Source organism: Schistocerca serialis, chromosome 2, assembly GCF_023864345.2.
Source record: "Schistocerca serialis cubense isolate TAMUIC-IGC-003099 chromosome 2, iqSchSeri2.2, whole genome shotgun sequence".
Lineage (NCBI taxonomy): Eukaryota > Metazoa > Arthropoda > Insecta > Orthoptera > Acrididae > Schistocerca > Schistocerca serialis.
The window spans coordinates 1,028,388,190-1,028,413,043 of NC_064639.1; the positions used below are offsets into that span (position 1 = coordinate 1,028,388,190).

The following is a 24,854-nucleotide window of genomic DNA, read 5'->3' on the forward strand; positions in this document are numbered from 1 at the left end:
TTGCATACCACAAAACACAATCATTCTTTGCACTCATTGGATTGCACGGCTCTTCTCATCATAAGATGAGATGAAATTCACATGTTCTATAAAAACTATAAAATGCGAGTCGGTTTTAGTGACGTTTTATCGCCGCACGCAATGCATGAAGTTCAGTGAAAACCTAAGTGTCTGTCTGTGGTGGTTGATACATCATTTCACAAAAGCTCAAAGCTAGTGCTGATTTTAGATAGGTACTTCATTCCTACCAAAGGTGTTCAGTGTAGAGTAATTGGTCTTCGGAACACTGGCGGAGAAACTGCAGAATTATTAGCTAGCTATATTCTGGATATTTTAAAATAGGAAATTTTAGTTGACAAGGTCGTCGTATTTTGTGCATATAATTGTAATACCGACTTTAGTGGGTTCAAGAGGGCAGGAACAAACAATGTTTATTCCAAAGTGGATAATATTCTCAATATGAACATTCAAGGCATCGGATGTGTGACCCATGCGGCACACAATGAAGTTCAAACAAGTGCAGACATTCTTCTCATTGACATAGAAACAATAGTGAAATTTTTCAACATTTTCACATTTACACTGTGCGTGTGTAGGGACTGAAAACAACTGTGATTACGTTGATACTGAAATCAAGCAAGTTCCAGGTGGTGAAACTTGATGACTGTTGTTGCAGGAGTTTAAAGAATTACTGATATGTATGAACCTTTGAAGTCTTATTTTCTGTCGCAGCACAGGTATCCTACATTGCTGAAACAGTTATGTGAGAACCCAAAGTGACATTTTTGGCTCCATTTCACACAAAGCTAATCGAAAATATTTTCTAATTCAATCCAAAAGTTGGAAAGAACGACGAATTCAGAAACAGAATCAACTGAGGAGGGAGCTGCTGAAAGAAGAAAAAAAAACAGTAACATGAAATTCAGTAAGTTTCAAACTTCAGTTATGTCTTCAATTTTAATGAACTTGGAAAAGGAAGATTTTTCACTCAGTCAAAATACAAGGCAACATTTCAGAGAGAGATGATTGTATCCAAGAAACTTGAGGACTGGGGAAAAGCTAATTTGGAAACATAAAAGGGAAGGTGTGATGTATTCTGTGAGACTCTGTAAAAATATAAGAGATGCTAGTGAGTTTTGCTCTTGTTACACCAGGCACAAATTTTGTTGTGGAAAGGATATTTTCAGTTGTCAATTCCCTTTGGACTGCCGAGAAAAACCTGTTTTACCACTGAAACTACTGAAGCAATTGTAATAGCTAAGACTCATTACCAAGACCTTATATGCAAGGAGTTCTACAACCTGCTATTAACAATTCATAGTGATGCTAAATGATCTACAGATTTTTGACGTATACATTAGGCCTAGTGTTTATTTGCTAGAAATCATTCTATCAGTATTTTGAATTATAAACAGTTCTTGGAAAAACGATGAATTATCACACGATAAAGGAGCGCTGTTGCAAACATGTTTTGAAGTTTCTTGTTAAAGTCTATGCCTTTTGATAGTTTAAATTTTAGTAGAAGATGCAATCATGTGTGCAAAATATTTTCTGTTTGTCTAGTATGCCATTTTGTCCCATTTTTTTATCCCAATTTTTTGCAGCTGTCCCTTCCTTAAAGAAAAGAAGTGCAACAATTTGCTAAGATAAGAACAGAGAACTACACAAAAGCAGAAGATGCTATACCTGATACGGTGCAAGTCTGGCAGGAAATCAAATTCAGATATCAACCATGAAATTAAAATGAACCTTAACAAATTATAGATGCAAGTTTTATGTTTGTTGTGAAAGGATGAAACCAAAACTAGGCTATATCATAAAAAAAAACTTTAAAATAACTGCTTAGTTGTATATTCCACATTTAAACATATTGTATGTTGTTTTATTATTATTTATTAGTTTATAAAAATGACAGTGCAATGAAGGTGGTACTCCCAGATAATATTAATTACTAATTGTTCACTTAAAATCACAGTGTTCATTTCAGAATGTAAGCTTCTGGAATTGGGAACACAGGATATTTCCACAAGCCAAAAAATGTCCTTTATCTTCTCAATAATTGTCCTGAAGACTTGCCCCAACATTATCTTAGTCAAAATTACACATGCCAGATGCGGTTTCCCTGTAGCTACAACTGTCCACGATGCTCATAATTGGCTGCCACAGAAATAGCCCATATATCACAAAAATCTGACTGACTTTTGTAAGCATTTTGCAATATATGTCATCACTAACTACCACTTGTAGTTCCTCAACCTCCACACAGAGGCTGAGAGACAGACTGCATGTATTAAGGACTATTCCACAGTTCAGAGGAAAGTTAAGGTTGCATGATTTGGCTGTAATGATTAGAATAGTGTTAAAAAAACATATTGACTGACTATTCTGTCAGTTCTTGGTAGAACATTATGAATGACACATGGCACTGGTATAATATTCTACTATATTTATTATTTTACAAACCGGCTTTCAGCTGTTATGCTATCATCAGAGATAAAAATAAATACAGGGTCATTCCACGTCAAGGGGACCAGGGATCCCCACTCGACCATCTCCAAATCTAATGAAATTTGGTGTGAAGATTCTATACGACCTTTGATGGTTACATATCAAATTTCAGTTCAGTTTCTTCAGAGATTGAATTTTTAGGGGCTTTTAAAGAGAGACACTCCCTCTCACATCACATACGAAGGCACAGATGTGTCAAGTTTGCTAGGCTTTTTTAAAAGTTCTAGTACATATTTGGTGTAACATACATAGATAACTTTTTATCTTGAATCACACCATGGCAAAAATTTGGGATTTTGACAACTGCTACTTTTCAAATGAACCAATCACACCAAAACTTAAGAGGGTTATTCCTACCTATGATGTTCATATATGGATGAAATTTAATTAATGTCTGATGCCTAGAAGAAAAGATATGCATCTGCAGAGTTGGCCAAAAGTTTCAACCTGCAAATTTTAGGGATTTTTTTGGTTGGGGGGGGGGGGGGGGGGGGGGAGGGGGGATGTTATCTCAACTGTATCATGTCCAATCCCTATTTTCTTGCCACAGCTTGAAACAGTATGCTTTAAGCTTTCAAAGCTATATCATTTAACTTCTGGATCTAGCATATTGATGGGTAAGAATACATTTCAGGAGTTACTATTTTCGCTCTTTGAGACGATTGAAAAGTGAAATGTTTTCCTCATTAAGTCCCACAGTTAATTTTTTTTGAGCATATAAATAAGTTTCAAACATTAATTGAACATATGCCATAAAACAAGTATAATACACAATACAGCAAATTTGCCAAACAAAAACACTGAAGAGTCAGTTCCATTTTTGGTTAAATAGTTCTACAATTTTGTCAAGGACAGATTGAGGAAAACTGTATTGTCTTCCTGGTGACAAGGGTATCATCTTCCTGCTGCTGCTGCTGCTGCTGATGATGATGATGGTGCTTCTAAAGTCATGAAAAAATGTTGCTCAAGAATCCAGCAGGTGTCTTTAGCAGTTGGCCTGTGGAACGAACAAGCGGAACCATGTGGGTGCATAAAGCTGATGAGGACATCTTGTTGTTCATGTGAAACTTCACACACTTTTCCAACCCACCAAAAATTGTCATACATACATACCTACATACATGCAACATACTGTCCTGGTTGTAAACTTGCTGCTGCTGGAATTTCTTCATCTGCTTTGGAGGCATGAACTGTGAATGCTGTAGCTTCATTGGAAACTCTACTTACTCTGAGCTGATTACAGGTAATAGGCTTAAACTGATGTTTTTCTCATATTCCAGATATTTTATGACCCATGGCAAACCTTGTTTCTTTATCGGGCTGGATTTCTTCCAAAATATTCTTTTGGTACATAAAAATTTTATGCTTGCAATATTGTCATTACAGAATTTGAACAAATCATATGGAGGCAGTAGTTGGTTATCTAAGGGCCTCTGCAGACTAGCACAGGCTGTCCGCTAATGTCATAAGGCAATTGACCTGGGCTTGTTCCAAAATACTCCATTTGGCAGTGGTGCCAAAATCCTTTTCAGGCAGATATAAATTTTTGAAATTCTTATACTGAGCAACTGCACCTGTACTAAAGAAATAAATGTTCTTAATGTTTTCAACCTATGTCTTTAAATATGCTATTAACTTTATTTGGAAGTCATGAGCAGCAATGGTTTCATGATGGAGACAGTCACTGATCATACAAATGCTAATACTCTGACATTCTTTGCCACCAAAATAGATAACAAATGGATGTAATGTAGCCTGACTATTCCCCCAATGAAATCCTTGCACAGCATCTTGAACAACAAATGAATAATTCTCAGCAAAATCCATCAATGTAATCTGCAAGGTTTCTTTTTGGATGCTTAAGGTGTTTTGTCACAAAGTGATGGCTTCTTAAATTGGTAGTTTTCAAAATCAGTGCCTCCATGAAATATTCAACAGTTCTCTGACATGTCTCCAATGTGTTTTGACAATATGGACCCATTGTTGGTATTACATTGTTTCTTGAGGATCATAGTCTTTAAAAGCATCTGCAAGAAAAGCCTCGAGTATTTTTCCTTGACATTCCTCACAACATTGCAGCATACAATCTTTTGATTCCAGACTGCATACAGTCCCCCCCCCCCCCCCCCCCAAAAAAAAAACCTTGTAGTCATATTGGATGGGTGTTTCTGAAAGCAACATTAATTTGACATTTTGATGAACTGCACATACACATATTGAATGTGATCCAGTAGCACCAACTATAGTACACAATCTCGTCCTGAGCTCACAAAATTTTGAGCAGCTCAGTTGATATCCATATTGCTTACAATTAGCAATGAACATTTCTTTCAAGTTTCAAAGCAGCAGATGTTTCTGCTTGTGAATATTTTCCCCATTTATTCTTACTGCAACACAATCCTTTTAGCCTGGGCATAAACAAGAAAACTCATCGTCTCCTAAAAAAAGTGAGGACAATTTGTTTTACTTCATCATTGAACCTTTTCCCATTAAGTTCTTCAATTAAGATATCCATATCTTTAGAGTTTTGCACTCTTCCATTTGTATTTGAGCAATATCTACTTGGCTCACACCATTAGCTGTGGAAATTGCCTGAGTAATGCAGCCTTTTCAGAACTTTGTGCTAATGGCGACTGTCCAAGTGATGATAATGAAGTATTAGCAGGAAAGCAAGCAACAACATCATCCATGTCTTCAGTGGATGGTGATTCTTGCTTATCCTGGATGGATGATTTCTTTTCTTCTCTCACAAATTTTCTGATCATGTTTAAAAACTTCATTAGACAGTAAATTGAGCCTATCAGACATTAAAATGATTACTGCTGTTAAAGCCTTCTTGGTTATGTGTTTTTCTTTACCATATGGGTTGTAGCAAGTCGTCTGCAGGAACTGAAATTTTGTCATTAACAAGACATTATGTTATGAACAAATTTGGGCATCTTCAGTAAAATCAAGCCCAGACCTACATCATAGAAGCTCCTTGTCCATTGGTGACATTTCCTTAACTGATTGTAGTTGACTTTTGTCATAATATAATAGTGATGACTTTTGACAATCAGCTCCATCTGATCCACTAAAGTAGCTGGGTGAAGGGGTTTCTTGGTCTCTTTGTTCATTTTATACAATAATTTATTAACCTATAACAGGCAATTTTGAAAGCTCATGAATATCCTGGTTTTAAAGCATAGGAGATTCAGTTTCATTTGTATATAAAACTACAAATTGGGCCATAAAAACATTGTTCTAGTTCTTACCTTCAGCTACAACAATGATTGTTGATTATTCAGACACTCGGTACTCAACACAAAGATAGTACAATGTCAACACAACACCACACAGAAGATGGACACAGTGAAAATTGCCAGTAATGAAGGCAACAATTGAAAGTGGTGATTCAGCAATGCATCACTGCTGCGAGTATAGAGCCTTATCATTGCTGTGAGGATAGAGCCTTAAAAAACTATTGCTGCTTTATAATATCGATGGAAACAGTGACAATGCATATATGTACTAATATGTATCGCAGGGTTAAATCATTCTTAACAACATGTGATGAAGCCAGCTGGGATATATTTACTTCCCCTCTTGTTTTGCCGTCTGCCTCCTTACAATTCACTTTTTTTATTTCTGACTAATTGCCATTAGGCTACCACACATGAGTATAATCTGCATTTTCATGAAAGAAAAAGGTTGGCCCTCAGTTTTAAAGAATAAAACACCCGATCTAATTTTGTGCTTAGTTTTGTATATGTAATAGATTTTCTAATTTATTTTGACTGTTCCTTGTTATAGGGTGAAATCGGTAATTGTTTAGTAACTTATATTCTGTTGTTGACTTATAAACAAATATAAATTCCGTACTAATTATAAACATTTGTAAGATGAAATGCTGCCATTCTTTAAGTATTTATTTAGTTCTATTCAAAAACATGTTAGCAAAGCCAGCTCTTAATTAATTCTAAAGTAATTTCCAGTTTTGTCAAAAGGATTGCTTGCGTACCTATATTTGTAAATTTCATGATTTAAACAAATAATATGGCTTAACCCTTGTAGTAGAAGAAACTGTTAAAAAGACGGAATTTTTCAACGTATCCAGTTAATTTAATGAGTTAAGTTTTAATTGTAATTTCTGTAAATTATACATTAAACAACGTGTAGTTTCAGTGCCTATTGTTGCGCTGAGATATAAGGGCCTGATTTTTTGTCCCAAGACAGTCAATCCACAGCCGAGTTTCAGACAAGGAACCCGTATTGGTTAGAACAACAACAATGCATCCAGTTAACTGTGAAATAAATGTAATAGGCCATGTGCTAAGACAATGACAGTGTCTGTTCAGTACACACCATATTATGTGGCAAGAACTGTGTGGTTAGGTTTTTACTGCTCGTAGATGTTCAACAGTAAACCATTAAACTATTAATGGGGCTTATAGAAAGTTAAACAATAGTGCACTGGCCATACAACTGTGTATTATTAGGGGTTGTGAACAATGAAAGCAAAGAACTGTGAACTGCAACTGTGCACATGTTGGCTACATCATTTACAGTAGCCAGTACTGCACTTCCACCCCCTACTTTTTCAGCCAGTATTACAATGCAGTACGTCGACACCAAGTACAGTCAACGAAGAAATAAAGCAGGTGAACATCACAAACTCAGCATTCCATTATGATCATCTAGATTTCATGATCTTAAGAGCATTTTGTGAGGTTTTAGTATATTTATATTCTATACTGTAAGATAATGTAAAAACACTTATTAGCATAGTTACATCCACTAAACTACAGGCATATCTTATACTATTAAAAGATACTACAATCATACATTTTTTGATTTACAATTTCAAATTGTATTAATTTTTTGCATTATTTATTAATAATCCATTCTCCCTACTTTTGAATAGATATTCTTACTCATCAACGGAAGACCCAGAAATTAAACAACATAGCTTTGAAAGCTTAAATCATGCTGTTTCCAGCTGTGGCAAGAGCAAGAAAACTGAACATGACCCAGTTGAGATATTGCAACCCCCACCCCCCAAAATCAAAAATTAAAAAAAAAAATTGCAAGTAGAAAATTTTGGCCAACTCTGCAGATGCATATCTTCTCTTCTAGGCATCCAGTGTTAATTACATTTGCTCCATATATAGACATCATAGGTAGGTGTAACCCTCTGAAGTTTTGGTGTGATTGGTTCATAAGAAAAGTAGCAGTGGTCGGTCAAACCTTGGCTCTCAGAATAGCACGACAAATTTTTTTAGCCACTTTAGAGGCTTGCATCTATATTTAGGTGTAGCTAAATTCCAAATTTTTGCCACGGTATGATTCAGCATAAAAAGTTGTCTATATATGTTAAAGCAAATGACCAAAGGTGTGCTAGGACTTTCAAAAAAGCCTAACAAACTTGCCACGTTTGTACTTTCATATATGATGTGAAGATGAGTAGCCTCTCTATAAAGGCTCCTAAAGATAAAACTACTGAACTGAAATTTGGAATATAACCATCAAAGACGATATTGAATCTTCACACCAAATATCATTAGATTTGGAGATGGTTGAGTGGGGACACTTGGTCCCTTTGACATGGTATGACCCTACAGCATGTGTGGCTGTGAAATTTTGTAGGAGCAAAGATTTTAAACTAGTGCATTACATAGTATCTCAGTTTGTTTCCAAAGATGACAATTCTAAAATGTTTGATTTCAGACTAAAACAAAGAGGAATTATTTCAGTGAAAATGTTATGTAATTATTGAACTTGGACAAACTATGTGACTTATTAAATAATGAATTACATAATAAATTACAACGTGTTGTGAAAAGATAACAAATAACAATAAAGTTTGATGAAATTTTCCAAGGGAGGAACTGAACAAAACAATCTTATCTTCCTTTAATGGTCCAGTATTACAAGCAGGTAAGATATACAACTGAGATTAAGCAGGTAAGTAACACAGCTGTGATTATATAAAGCAAAAAATTTTAACAGGGCAAATGAAAATACAGGGTGTTTCAAAAAGAATGTTCATACATATTACAAAGTATTAGTTTGTCAAAATCATTGATCGGTGCAAAACGGCTTGATTATTGGAGGAACGAATACATCGCCTAGTTTATATTTATTGTTGCTAGATGTCTGTTGTCTTCTAATCGCTGGTCTCTGTCACATATTGCAAAATGGCTACTTCGCAGAAGAAATAATTTTTTGTAATTCTGCAGTTACCGTGCAAAGACCTTTTACACTGAGGTACCAAACTGAACCTCCGAAAGGACAGAACATGGTCTGTACAACAAGCACCCACGATCCGGAGTCCGAATCTGTGGCACTCGCCTCGGGATGCCTCTGGCATGTGTTGGAAGCCAGGACGACTCCCCACGGCAGTGAGCCGTGGAGTGGCCCGCCACTGGCTGGCTACGGACCCAGTGTCGGCCTCTTGAACCAGCGACCCGCTGTGGATTGGAACGCTGGCGCCCCATCTGCTGCTGCGTGTAGCTGGTGGTGTGACACGCCCCACCGTCCAGGAGAGCTGCCACACTTGAATGAATCTCGTTAGAAACCCACACCTATTTATACGCGGCTGTGTGCCTCCGTTTTACCACACGCGCCGCGCTTCGTGTCACGTACTCACAACACGCTAGGCTCTGTGGCCTCTATTCTACTTCGCAACTTTTTGTGTAACTCACTGCAATGCAGCCCGCACCTGTCAGTAACTTGTGCTTAGAATATTGCACAAAACTAACTTTCCCTATCCTAAATGATGGTGCTGCTACAGCAAGACGGTGACCCATACTTGACTACCCAAGTGTGTGAGTATCTGAATGAGCCGTTGGATTGATCTTCAAACAGCCGGCGACTTTCCACTTCTTAGCTGGCTACCACTTTCACCGGATTTGACGCTCTGTGACTTCCTCCTGCGAGGTTTCATTAAGGACAACATTTATGCACCAACACTACCACAGAAGAGATGAAGAACCAGATATGAATTGCCATAACACCTGTGACCGAGTTTTGGACGAATTCGAGTATCAATGTGATATTGTTCATGTCCCTGGTGGAGAAATACTGAACATCTTTAATCTAAACTTGAGAGATTCTTAAATCTGTGTCCGAAGTTTCATAGTTGTATGTATTACGGTTTAATAAATATATGCATTTGAAATATGTATATTCTTTTAGAATCACCCAGTATAATAAATTGTACAAAGAGAAAAAAAAAACGGGCCATGTGAGTAGGATGGATAAGTTACGACATGGTGTGGATGGGATTATCAATAGTATCTGCCATTAGAAATGGCGAGTAGTAGAGCTGTATCTGATTGTTCAGAACTAAACTTGGGGAAATTGACATAGTTTATTAATTTCCATTATTTAAAGGCAGTTCATCTTTATCTATTTATGGATGTGATGTAGGACTTAATGTTGCACCTTGTATCTATAGTCTGGTTTGCAAAAGTAGTCTCTCCTATTCTAAGTTTCCAATTTCTATTGTGTTCTTTAAAGTGGGTGCGTATTCCCCTGTCACACTTATAGAATTTTCCACAATTATGAATAATTTTGTATATGCCACTCATTTCCAAAGCTGGAATGCTGTCTTTACCGCTGGGTAAAAAGTGGCCAGTAGAGTTACCTACATAAAAATGTATTTTAAAATTCCTGGATTTAAGCTTTCTGGCCACAATCAGTGAGTTTTTTCCCTAAATACAGAAACATGCATCATTTATTGAGGTCTTCAGGCAGTGAGGTGAGAACTGGCTGAAGAAGAGAGGAGACTTGTTTTTTTTATACATTTTGGAGTCCACCAAGTCGGGGTTTTTGCCATTCTTTGAAGCTGTTTGTTTGATTGTATTTAATTCACTTTTGAAAGTTGTCCTCACTCATGGGGATGGGTGGGATCTGCAGGTACTACAATGTCTGTAGTGATAGTTTTCTGTAGTTTACAGGGAAACTAGATGATCTACCGTAAAATAATGGAAATCAATGAACATATCAATTTCCCCAACTCATTACTGAATGATGAGACACAGTTCTCTTACTCAGCACTTCTAATGGTTGATATTACTCATAATCCCATCTAGGCCATGTTGTAAATTACCCCCCTACTCACATACACAATTTCTTCTGCCTAATCTCAATTAATACATCTTAACCCACTTTTAATATTGGCTCTGTTAAAGATAAGATCATTTTGTTCAGCTACTTCCTAGGAAAATGTCACCAGAGTTTACTGTTCACTTCATTTCCTTCTCAGAATAATTGTTGTAATTTGTTATGTAGTTCATTATTTAATGAATCATATTTTGTCTCAGTTCAATAATTTTACATAACATCTGATGATAACACAATAGCTGAAAACTGGTTTGTAAAATAATAAACATTATACCAGTGTCATGTGTTTCATTCAGAATAAATTACTTGTTGTCCTCATCCTACTCCAATCATGAGCCCTTAGCTCACCAGTGAGGTGACATATGTGGACGACAAGTATACTGCAGTATTTGCTATGCAGGAAAATTAATGGCTTTTCTCTATATCCTGATTTCTTAAGTGCCCTGGTGCTATGTAAAATAACTTATTTTCCTCTGCCTCTGTAAGAGGAGAAGAGAATCAGGCATCGCTTAGGTTCTGTTCTTTGGAAAGTAAATGTGCTGGTTAGCATGGGGAGTATTCAGTGAATCTTAAGCATAATTATGAGCAATTTTGTGACAAACTTCTCATCAGTGCCCTCAAGGTTACAAGCAATTCTGGATCTTAACCTGTAAATGTCTCGTGTCAATCCTGATACTCTTGGGGAATATCACTGTGGGAGTTCAACCACTCAGACCCATTTATATGAACTGTGACATTGCTGCAGTATTCAGCTAGAATGTTATAAACCATGGAATTTAAGCAATGTAGTCCAGTATATTGTTATTCCTAAGCACAGTAAATCTAAAAAGACTGGAGAATGACAAGTGAGAATATTAACATGGTCTGTATCAACTGTTACTAAATACACTTAATAAATCGTTAATGCCCCTATAGCTTTACTTTATATAATTTTGCTCCACTTTAGGGCACGGCAAACAGTAGTATGGAATAATCGCAACTGCTCTGTCAACAACAGGTTACAGCCATGAGGAACTGCTGCTGTTGTTGGATGGCAAGTAGTGGCTCATCAGCCTCGGCAAAGAGGTAGGGGATCAAGCTAATCTTATATGACTTTGTGGATAGCCTAATCTTCTCGCAGTGAACAGCATCATGATTGTGACAAGTGGTAGTTTGACAGTGTTGTAAACCATGCAATCACAATCAAGTGGGCACCTCATCAAAGTCTTTTGGAAATATAGCAGATGCATTCAGTCTGTTCCCATGACTGGTGGCTACTGAATTTGAAAATACTTAATATAGCTTCTCATCAAAAGGTCAGAAATCTCATTCAAATTTTAAAATTAAGTGTTGTATTCCTCTTTCAGGGAAAAAGACAGGGCATTGTATACAGAAAACAGTTACTTCAACTTTCTTTTTGGCTGCTAAAGTGTGCTTTTCTAGATGTATTTGTCTCCTTAGTGTATTTTCCTGGCCTCAGGCAAGGTGGAACCAAGCTCACTCATAAAGTAGTCACAACTGCACACCTTTTCAGAATACATATTCCAGCTGCCCCTCTCTGTGGTGGTAGAAAATTGGATTCTGGTTTTTATTGTAAGCAGAATAAGTGAAGTATTTAGCCACTGCCTGGGCAATGTAATTAGGTGTAAGATGAAATCTGTTTGGGCTTCTAGCTGCATCAAGTGCTTACACATCCATAACCTTTCAGCTGAGTGCTTCTTAATCAATGACAAGTGGTAACAAACTTTCTTGTAGTTGCTGCCATTTTTACATAACCACAGTGCTGGTTAGTAACACCAGCAGTGTTCAGGTTATTGCCATCCAGTGGCTAGATTCCACACAGCACTTAGATGGAAACCACTTTTTTGTCTCTGTAACTTTTTAAATTAGAGTCAAAGCATCTGATACATTCTCAATAAAGACAGAAGTTTGCAGCTAAACATAACATGGGACCTGGCCACCAAAAATTTATAGCATGGGTAGTAGAGATAGGATGGAAACACTGCCTATATAGCGGACTGAGCACCAGTGACATCACAACTAGCACCACTACTATACAGGAGGGACATTAATAAAAGCGACAAACTCCAGGGACAGATTCCTGACTGGAAATGGAGGGAAAAAGGTCATATGAACCCCTGTCGAAAAATATATTGTTGCCGCAGTAGATGCCACTGACAAATGAAAGTTCCTGTGACCATGTGCTGTGTGATTGATGCAGCATACTGTAAACAGCAGAATGATTCAGTATTGATGTCAGGAACAAGCCAAGGTGGTGATGGTGAATGGCCAAACATATGGAAACTGTCGAGAGGCAGCACGGCTATACCAGGACGAATACCCTCACAGGCACCAACCACATCACACAACATTTCAAGCCCTTTTTGGCATTTGTGTGATACTGGGTCCTTTCAGCCAGAGGAAAATGCAGGGAGCCTGTGGACTGTGTGTACACCTGTACTTGTTTTGATATAGCCATGCTGCCTCTCTACTGTTTCCATCTCCTTGACTATAAACAAACACCATCTCAGCTTGTTCCTGACATGAATACCCTACATTTTAATCCATCCAGCCCTGAAAGAAATCTCTCTCAGAAAACCCTTCTTGCAGCTGACAGTTTAACAGTGCTTATGAAAAGTAAAATCAGTTTTGTAAGATAATGTTTGTGCTTTTAAAACTGCACTGAAGGAAAAGCACTTTCTTACACTTTTAACTTCATTTAGAATTTTAACAGTTCCAGTAAATCATCAGAAGTCGCGCATTTTTATGTTTTGATTTGTGGCCGTAGACATTTAAAATGCATTCCTCCTTATTTTAAGCACACTTGTAACTGTAGTGGTCCATGTTGTTATTTAACATGGCAGCGTGTCCCAGTTCTTCCTGCTATACTGATGAAAGATATCATGGAGAAATATAATTTTAACTACTTGTATATTAAGAACAATCCATTGTCTGTGAATTTTCTGCAGGACAGAATGTGAGCACAGGGCATCCACAAGACCTGACGATGAGCGGGTGTCTTTACCTTGCAAAGGAGAAGTTGTTTACACTTTGCAGTCGTGCTTAGGGGATGCTGTAGACTCAAGAACAAATGAAGTTATATTATGTAACCTATTACTTACTATCTTGTTATCTGACGACTTATCATATCTAGACTGGCTACAAGTATATAAAAGGCAACCGTAAGAAGATGTTCTAGGTAAACAATATTATGAACAGCATCTGGGTGACAGAACTCTTCATGAAGTAGGTACCCTCAGGAAGGCAAACGTAAGCCTGAGTAAAGTATACCACTTCGTGCCCACTACTGTGCACACTTCAAAGTACTGCTGCATATGGAAGCAACAAGCATACGGCATGAATTCAATTTTTCAGATGATATTACATTTTAGGACACTGTTGATACGTAATGTCGTTGATATGTACGAGTGCAAAAAAAGAAAAAGCTACTGTGAGTTAAATATGAGGACCATGGTGGACAAGTCATTGGCCCTCCTCTACTAATTGACTAGGAAAAAGTCAGATTTAAGAGTCCATACCTAGCCACCAAGTGAAAATGTGCTGCACATCTACCTTGCTGCAATCACATAAAGAACCAAAATGCTAGTGGGCTATCTAACAATGCTGTCAAGCATGTTTGAGAAATTCAAGAGTACCACTCGGCATTTGTTTATCAAAAAATAAAACAGCTATAGCTGTATTGTTGATGAGTCTACACCGAGTATTTATTCTCCAGGAATGCTGAGGTTAACAAAGAGGGTTTTCGTGTGACCAGTAGTGAGCATTGTGATTATTTTCCTTGCCATTAGGTACGAAAAAGGCTTTATCAAAGCACTGTAATGTTGTTAAGGATGCAAAAATGATTCTTGTCTGGGCATCTCCCCTTAATGCCCGATAAACATATATGTGATAGGGACATAACAACTATCATGCAGCCAAGAACTTTTTCGTGGTGGATTTGTTGTACTGACTGTTCTCGATGCCCTTTTGTCACATATTCATAGAGGAATTAATGCAATAAATGCACCATGAACAGTTAATGCAGCTAACATGTAGCACTCTCTAAACAGTTCTGTTTACTATTCTCTGTATAAAAAGATGCCACTCAAGGTTTGTAGCAGTATATAGTTCATAGCAGTGCTCTTCTATCATTTCTAACACATCATCTGATTTGTTTGTTATGTTGGTGGTCAGCTGTACCTGGCTACTAGAATGAATCTGCACCTCCACTTGTTGAAAACTAGGTGTGACCAGTGTGGATGATCTTGATATGTTGCTTGTAGGTGACTCTGGCAACATTTCCTGAGTACCAGTGCTGAGTTTCCAGAGGTACACTTGGGAATGCGTCACCTTTAACTTTTTGAATCCTCAGAGGGGGAAGTAGCTCATTTTATTTATATTAACAGGCAGAAAAATCATCCATCAATGACATTATTAGCAGAAACAGTTAATGATATTAGATTTTGTCTATATCTGGTGCATTTGTAAATGGTATGTTGGAATTACTTTTAGGTGTCATAACAGATAATCTCAAAGTATTTTTCAAAGATGGCCAGAATTCTAACGTACAATATTATTGAAATGTTTCAACGTGTAAATGTTAAGAGCCACGCAAATATTATTATATATAAATCTGAATCATTTGCTTACTTTACGATGTGTGTTAAAAGTATGTTATAATTTGTTCCAGCAATAATTTGTAAACATTAGACATTGGCAACAGGTCACTACAGAGTACCACTTAACTTTCTTGCAGAAAACCAGCACTGCTGGGTACTATACGTAAATCAAACACATCTTTGTTAGTAAATTCCATTACTGAATGAAAATCAGAAAGTGAAAACCACCACAGAAACCTTAGACAGTGTACCACCACCACAACAACTAGTTTGATTCGGTATTGGTACTAGCAGTGAGGAGATGCAAGTTATGCCTTTTCTATACTACTAGTTTTACTCCATGTTATCCTTTAAAATTGTGAAGTTGAGTTCATTTTCCAGCAGTTTCCAGGTATTGTAAGGTTCATCACTATACTAGTCCTCTTTTCTACCCACAAAGGATCGAACACATTGTTTCTGACAAGTACCTGTACTATAATTCAGCAGCACCTTATACACTGTCCAGTCACATTATTGTGACCATTTGTCAAAAGCCTGAATAACTCCCTCTTGCAGTGAGGTCCACTGTGAGGAGTGCAGGAAGTGTGTCAATGAGTTTCTGGAAGGTACCGACAGGGATGTGGTGCCTTGCCAATTCCAGTTCCGTGGCCTGTTGTGCTAGGTTTTTCAATTGAGGATCCACTGCTTGAACAGCCCAATGGAGGTGGTCCAATAGACTCTCAATTGGATTTAAATCCAGGGAATTTGGTGGCCTGTAGAGTACTGCTCTTTGAACCATGCGCATGCGCTGCGAGCTGTGTGACATGTTGCATTGTGTTGCTGGTAGGTGCCATCACACCAAGGGGGGAAAAAAAACTGCGTGTAAGGGTGGAAATTGTTCCCAAGGATAGATGCATACCTGTGTTGATCCATTGGGCCTTCCAGAATGATGAGTTCACCCAGGGAATGTCATAAAAACATTCTCCCAGACCATAACACTCTCTCCCCTGGCCTGGAGCCTTCTCACAATTGTTGAAGGCTGTTTGCTTTCAGACGTTTCATGCTGTACACGTCAATAGCCTTCTGTCCAGTGGAGGATAAAATATGATTCATTTGGAGAGACCACCAGTCACCACTCAGTAGACATCCAGTTGTGGTATTGGCATGCAATTCCAACCTCCATTGCCAGTGAAAAGCAGTCAGAATAGGTGCCTGAACTGGGCACCTGCTACAGAGGCCCATATGCAGCAGCATTTGCTGAATGGTCTTTGAGGAGACACTGTTGATAGCCCCTTGGTTCATATGGGTGGTCAGTAGCTCAACAGGTCACCCATACACATCTCTACAGCCATTATCCACCCTTGTCATCTATAGCCCGTGGTGAACTTGGCACTTGTTTTGGATTGTGCCATTTTACCATGCATGGTATACTTTAACTATGGTAGTGAGTGAACAGTTTACACACTTAGCCATTTCGGAAATGCTTCCTCCCTTGCCCAAACACCAATGGTCATGCCCATTTGGACATCAAATAAATTGCTCTGTTTCTGCGTTATGACAATGAGGACACTGTTTCCCGTGTCCCCCCCCCCCCCCCCCCCCCCCTCAGGACACTTTATATGCCCTACACTCCTAGTACTACTATCTGTGAGTGATTACTGCATGTTAATGTCGAACAGAGGTCGTAGTCCCATTAATGAGACTGTGAGACTGGACCATCTATAAGGTACTCACTGTTTCAATTAATGTGATATCTAATTTTAGCTTTCAACATTTGACATAAATAGATAGCATGGTTCTTATATTTTACAACTTCGTGTCCAACAATTCTTAAAATAGTCTGGTAACTTTAACCTTTAGTGTTGGAAGTTTTACAATATTTTCATGAAAAAATATGGACTACCGCAATCTGTCAACAAGATGCATATCTTCTAAGTGAGGAACAGAAAAATATTCTTTTGGACGTCAACAGCAACTGAGTCAATTTGTGGACAAGGAAAGGCACCTTCATTAGCATGACAAACTGTAAACAGCAATAAGGCATGGGTCTATCACTATACACCATAATCCAAGAGAGGGAGAGGATGGGGGCGAGGTGATGAATGATCATAATGCTGCAAGCTGTTGATCACTGCGGTACTATCACATTATCTGTGACCAGTAATTAATTCAGAGCAATCTGCTTTCTTTGCATGTTACGGTGGAGCTGCAAAAAGCAAACTTGAAAAGCAATAATCTCCAGGAATTTCACTTGACAGCTGTTTAACTTTACCCATACAGTCCAGATTCATTTCCATGACTTCCACAAGTTTTGCTCAATTGAGGAAACTTTATGTGGGTAAATAATCATGGATAATCAGGGATGATGTAGGTATTGAGCTGTTGGTGTACTGCTCTTCTTTTTTCAATCACGGGATCAAGATGCTGCCATTCTGATGGGAAAATGCATTTTTGTAGAAAGTAAATGTGGAGAAAAATGGCATACTGCCTTGGCATTTTATTTGGCAGCAGTAAATGTATTGAAAAAACCTCCAGTTCAAATCTGAATAACTGTCAGTCATTTAGTGCTTAATCTACTACTCAAAGAAAGACTTTCAGCAATAGCAAGACATGCTTTGGTGATTGTACCAGGATGCTTCACCTGCAGACAATGCAAGTCTGCTATTTCAGTTGGATGTTTCGAGGCTCATGTGAGCGAATATACACATTTTTATTTAATATATAGCTTTATTTGTTAATACAACAATTTACATATTACATAACATTAACATGACTAATTGGAATCTGGCATAACATATTCTCTGTTTTTTGTTGAAAGTGAAAGTATTTTTTCGGGGCATCAATCTGCAACATGGTTGGTTATGTCTCTTTCACAAACTTCAATCATCTGAAAATGGTTTCATGATTTGCCTGAGTTTTGGTATCCTTGGATTATGTTTCACCATTTTGTAAACAAAACATTTTCTGCGTCAACTTTCAGAAAATTTTTAATGTGTGGTGATATTTTGGTGTCTTTATGTCAACTAGGCTTGTCCCACATATAGGCCTACACCAAAAATAGGGTTGCATATGTTTGCTGTAGACTGAACATTACTGCGTAGTGCGAGTGACCCTATGGTCAAGCTGTTGCTGTCTGGAAATGGCTGAGAGTTAGGTATAAATTTTGACAACATAGTCTTTAGAAAGCAGTGACCTAATGCTATATTTAAGTTAAAATGAACAGTTTGGATCGCAATAATATTTGCTTATTAACCAGTTTTGGCTTACGTACAAGTCATCTTCAGAATATATGGTCCCCTTTGGCTGGTGGTGGTGGTGGTGGCTCGTCAGATTTCTCATACATCTGTATGATCGTAGTATCACGAGAAGTCCAAAGAGCCACCAGCACCAGCCTTAGGGGGCCAAATATTCTGAAGATGACTTGTACATAAGTCATAATTGGTTAACAAACAAATGTTATTGCAATCTAGACTGTTCATTTTTAAGTTAAAAGTTAGGGGTTCTGATGGTAGTAACAGTGAAGTTATTAACAGATGTTTGGTTCATTATTCTGAGAATTTTCCTACATCTACATACATACTCTGCAAACCACCTGGAAGTGGTGGAGGCTGCCCTATACCACTACTAGTCATTTCATTTCCCATTCCACTCACAAAAGCCCGTCTCTGAATTACTTAGATGTCTTCCTTTAATCTGACATGGTGCTGGTCCCAAACACTCTCACAGCACTCAAAAACAAGTTGCTCTAGTGTCCTACATGTGTTCTCCTTTACAGATAAACACCCTTTCCTAAAACCCTCACAATAAACTGAAGTTAACCATTCGCCTTCCCTACCACAATCCTGACGTGCTCATTCCCTCTCATATCACTTTGCAACATTATGCGCAGATATTTAAACGAAGCGCCTGTGTCAAGCAGCACAATACTGGTGCTCACTCGAACATTATGGGTTTTTTTTCCTACTTATCCACATTAATTATTTTTTTTCTACATTTAGAGCTAGCTGCCCTTCATCACACCAACTTAAAATTTTGGCAAAGTCATCTTGTATCCTCCTACAGTCACTCAACTTCGATGCCTTCCTGTACACCACAGCTTCATCACTAAACAACCACACATTGCTGCCTACCCTGTCTGCCAGATCATTTCTGCTAATAGTGGTCCTATCACACTTCATTGGGGCACTCCCATGATACCCTTGCCACTGATGAACAATCCATCGAGTGGGTTCTATTATTTAAAATGGCTTCGAGCCACTAACCTATCTGGGAACCTATTTCACATCCTTGTACCTTTATTAATAGTCTGCAGTGTTAAATGCTTTTTGTGGAATCTCCCTGTTGGCCTTCATCCATAGTTCACTGTATGTCACATGAGAAAAGGGTGAGCGGGTTTTTGCATGAGGAATGTTTCCTAAAACCATGCTGATTCGTGGACATGAGCTTTTCAGTCTCTAGGAAATGTATTATATTCGAACTCACAATATGTTCTAGAATTCTGCAGTGTGACACCAAGGATATTGGTCTGTAATTTTGTGGGTACGTTCTGTTACTGTTCTTATAGACAGGAGTCACCTGGCCTTTTTTTCAGTCTCTTGGAACTTTGCACTGGGTGAGAGATTCGCAAAAAATGCAAGCTAAGTAAGAGGCCAATGCCATAGTGTGAAATTTAAAACTTGGCTTTCATTTTGCAATCTTCTACTGCCACACCAACTGGTCAACAAATGACACCACGGCAGCCATAGACCCGTTTAGTGCTTTTACATAAAGGCAAAATTTTCTCAGATTCTCAACCAGATCTTTTGCTAAGGTATGGCAGTGGTAGATGCTATATGCTGCTCAAGTAGATCCATTCAGACGCATAAATCTCTAATGACCGTAGCTTGTCATTATTTGTGCATTATTCTCTTTTGAACCAAGAGTGCACCACCATTTGATTCATCATTTTCCGAATTTCAGTGTTAAAAGGGCTTTTTTTCTGTCCATAATCCACTAACCTGGGCATACTTGTCTAGGGCATGATTTACAATCTATATAAGCTTTAACCATAATTCTTCTATGTTCCTGTTACTGGTACTGCTTATCTTCTCTTTCTAACAGAAGCCCTCTCCTAGCCTTCTAGACTTATTTATTAACTTTCGTAACCATAGTCTCTATGATGGCATCATGATCACTAGCCCCTGTCTATATATTGATGCCAGCAGTAATGTCCATCCTTTTTGCAGCTTCAAGGTCTACGATATTTCCATTGTGTGTGAGTTGCCAAACTAGAGGGTCAAGATAGTTTTTGGAAAATGTTTTCAAAAGTAGCTTGCAAGACTGTCTGTCTGTACCCCCTGATTGAATCCATAATGTCCCAGTCTATGCTCAGTAGGTTCAAGTTGCCTTGAATGAGTCTTGCAGGATCTGGCTAATTCTGCACTACTGACTGTAGACTTTCTTTGGATTACCGTAGAACTGTCACAGTGGAATCAGGTGGCCTGTAAAAACAATTTTTTGTCAACTGCAATGAACATTCCCTCTCCTATGGCATCTAGTCCGTCTTTTAAATATCTCAGAGCTTTCTACTTCAGATTTCAGCCACCTCTCAGTCCCTAGAATTGTTTGAGCATGAGAATTTTTCTGGAAGGCAGTAAATTTGGAAACTTTGTTACAATTACTATGACAGTTTACTGATAAAATTTTGGTCTGATTTCGCTATCTGCGTATCAACAGGTGAATGTTCATCAGAGTACCTCAAATTACTCCCTAGCCTAAAAAACCCACTCCAGAAGTACTCTACTAGCCAAGTAGCTGTTTGCTTTGTGTAGTGCACCCCTGACTTATAAAGGAGAGCCCTATAATTCCCAATTTAATAATCAAGGTCCAGAAATCTGCAGCCAAGAAAGTCACCGAGTTCCCATGAGCTATAAAAGCAAAGCTTGTGGTACAATGCTCCCAGATGTCAGTTTCTCTACAAACTTCAAGCTGGAGGGAATTCAGAGGGTTGATGACCTTAAGGTTACCATTAGCAGTTATGGCTCAGTTGATTACTTCAGGTGGCATTATTTTTGCTGACAGGTAGTGAGCAGAAGTGTTAAGCCACTGTGCCTGTTATTGGTGCTGAGGGAGTCTGGTTTCCATTTTGTTTTTCAGTAGTTGTCCTCTAACTGCCTTTCTCCGACGTAGATCTTGGTAATCTACCAGTATGTGGACTTTTTTTTTATGTATAGTAATGGAGACAAATGAAAGTTCACCATATATTTGTCTTGATCATAATATTAAAATTAAAAAAGTACATAACCTGTTTGCATTACTGAGCAACCCTCTTCAGTTCTACTGAAAGAAGAGGGAAATAGTTATCAGAAGGGATAACATCCCCCTTACTAACAATCATTTACCTCTTCTTTTTGGGGATGATTGTTCAACAAGTGACAATGCTTATCTAACTGCTCCATTATATTGTGTTCAAAGTAAGTAAGTTTATAAATTTATTTTGGATCATGTCTCCTTAAATGACAGTTACGTGTTACAAAAGAAGAAAGTTTGAAAGGGACTGGTAGGAGCAACTAGTAAGTTTAGCAGGTACTTGTAGAAAAGTGTAGCTGTAAGGTGGTGGTGGTGGTGGTGGTTAGTGTTTAACGTCCCATCGACAACGAGGTCATTAGAGAAGGAGCGCAAGCTCGGGTTAGGGAAGTATTGGGAACGAAATCGGCCATGCCCTTTCAAAGGAACCATCCCGGCATTTGCGTGAAACAATTTAGGGAAATCACGGAAAACCTAAATCAGGATGGCTGGAGACGGGATTGAACCGTCCTCCTGAATGCTAGTCCAGTGTGCTAACCACTGCGCCACCTCGCTCAGTGCAGCTGTAAGGCTGTGTGAACATTTTTTAAGTTTTCATGTTTCTGTGAACCAGTAATGTGGTGTAGTTCAGCAGGAAGTTGATTAATCCTAGTCCTCCCTCAACCAGCTTCAACTTGAAAGCAACGTATGACACCATACAAATTTTCTTCACCACAGCAGCCAATATTCAGCATGCTCTATGGTTCAGCAAGTCTCTTTTGGGACACTGAAGACCTGTGTCATCTACCACAATTTGGATAGTACATACATGTTTATTTAATTTTACTTTCTGTGCTAGTATGAGATTGCTGTTGAAATTTGAGCCTGTAGTCACTCAACATCATCTCAGTATAAGGCATCTGCTTCACTACATTAAATTACAGAACCTTTATTTCTTCAAGATTTCAGGAAACATTGGAGATTCAGTGCTTCACACTAATTATTTTCTTGACTTGTTAATGTATGTCCTATACTAAACAGGTCTTTCTCTTACAAGATTTGATCAAGAGGACATGTCTCGATAATTTTCTTAGTAGGCAGTAGGGTGATACAGCCAGCTAATAGTCCGAACTATTAGAAGTTTTTCTGTCTTTATTTTAATGACCCTAGAAGATTCAGAGGAAGTAAGTGTCAACCCAAGCAAAGGCACAATACGTAGACAGGCAGAAGAGAGGCACGTGACGCAGAGGTTGCCAGCTATTACTTACTGCCTCCGTAAGTATCTTGGGCACCTTGAGCCACAAGTAGTTATTTTTAACAGACCAGCCTACAGCACAATTGACACAAGGCTCGCCAGACCAAACCCTATTCCATCTAAGCTGCTTAAAACACTCACAGTTTTGAACCATCCAAAGGGCTCATGCAAGTAACAATGTCATGATTATGGAGAGCAAGGTCAAGATTCCAAGACACACGAACCAGTCCAAAGTTTAAGACATCCTTAGCACTCTATACCAATGTGCTGCATTGTCTTAGAACACCAGTGAATGTGTAAAACAATAAATAAAACATACTCCAAACGTGCTCAACAAACATCGCAGCAACAAGGGACAACATGTAAACAGCTTTGAGCAGGAGATAATTATACACAGGGCACAAATCTGAGTTGGACATAAGCTTGATACAATATTGATTGCTGCCTTGCTTAAGGAATCATCACAATTCGCTTGAATCGATTTACAGCAACAATGGAAAATCTAAATCCAGATGCTTAGGCAATGATTTGATTCCTGCTTCTCCTGAATAAGAGCTTCATAACTTAATCACCGTACCATCCAACATCACTTGGTACACAGAGTCCATTACAAGACTAGATTAAAATTACAAACATACCTAATACCTTAGTACAGAAAGGAAGAGAGTGGAGGCATGCTGAATGAGATAAGATGTTGGGAGGTTTGCTAACAGTGTTTCTGTTATTAAAAATACCTGCCACCACACACACCGAAAAAGATGGGTTTCAAAGGAAAGGCAGTGAGATTAAAGTCCCAGAGAAATATATGGAACGAAAACGTATTAAAGAATTATAGTAATCTATAATCAAATGAACCAGTCACAGTACTTTAACATGCAACCTTGTGTTTGGAGTTGTGTTGCATTTCCTTACCTTATATGGGCATTGATCCGAAGTTCTACACTTTTCGGCAATATCGTTAAAAGAACTAAAATAATATGGAATGTGCTCGTCGGGAAGATTAATATTCGAGAAATTGTATGTTACGCTGGCGCGTATAACAACACTAATAATAAAACAGTGTTGGATGTAAACAGATTCCCACGACGTCTGTCAACAAAAACAGAATGCCATTACTATTTTTGAGTGCAACGCATAACACATCTGCTTCTACTGTTACTGCTGACAGTCATGCATGAACATTAACGAAGAGATAAACTTGTGCCATACCATTCTGTATGGAATGAATTATTAAAGGTTCTGTACAAGAACTACAAAATTGCATTACAAATATATCACAAAATACTGCCGGTATCACAGCTAAAATGCTGAGCAAAATGCGCTCGCGCGGTTAGAAGATTAAAAATACAAATTATATAAATTGACACATGACAGAACACCGCACTAAACCTATTATGGTATTTATTTTGAATTGTGACACAAGACATACACGTGGTCGATATACCACAGTTTTTCACTTTGTCGATTTCAGTGATCTCTACAGATGACTAGTCGATACACGAAATGTCACGCTGGATCAGCTGTAAGTTCTGTATAAAATATTATATGGATTCCAGCTAGTCGCCAGGTCTTGCTCAGTTGTATTGATTTCAGCTATTTATCACTGCAATTGACATTAATCTCTCACCTTTTCATATGTGCGAAAATTAAACTGGGGCACAATTCCTTGGGACACCCATTTGAAAACAGATGAGCATTTCAACTTTTGCTTTGATATCCTAAATTTCAGTTTTGTTGTATTCATGAGTGTTTGTACACTAACTTTGGAGCTACTGATTGTCGTGCATTCGCATCTTGCACCGACACATCCTTCAGATCTCATAACGTGAAGTACACGAACATAGTGATTTCAAACGTTGAGTAGAACATTGTCAGTTTTCCGCAACAGCTGCAAGATGATAATACAAGCTAGAAATACTTGGCTTTTACTGATAAAGAAAAGATACCACTGCATATGCGACAATGCTATGGCCCTACGATCTGATTCCTCTTCATTGGTTTTAGAGGGAAGCACTCAATGCTGCGAGAAGCCCCAGCTTCAGCAGATGATAGGCGCTGACAAATTGGCTCACTATGCACCACTATATCATTTAGTGACAGCATCTCATCATCTGTTCATCCGTCTGTCGAACAGCAATCGCCAA

The 24,854-nt window shown here is 38.2% G+C and overlaps 1 protein-coding gene across 2 annotated transcripts in view; it reads right to left on the reverse strand.

The window, feature by feature from the left end:
* Positions 1-24,149, reverse strand: part of LOC126458448 (EGF domain-specific O-linked N-acetylglucosamine transferase) — a 146,212-nt gene extending 122,063 nt beyond the window's left edge. For both annotated transcript variants that reach the window (XM_050095512.1, XM_050095511.1), the window contains exons 1-2: positions 23,920-24,149; positions 23,623-23,799 (exon numbers count right to left, since the gene is read on the reverse strand). In XM_050095512.1, coding sequence (XP_049951469.1) covers positions 23,623-23,799; positions 23,920-23,922 — 180 coding nt within the window. In that variant the 5' untranslated portion in view covers positions 23,923-24,149. The remainder of the gene's footprint in view (positions 1-23,622; positions 23,800-23,919) is intronic.
* Between the last annotated feature and the right edge of the window lie 705 nt (positions 24,150-24,854).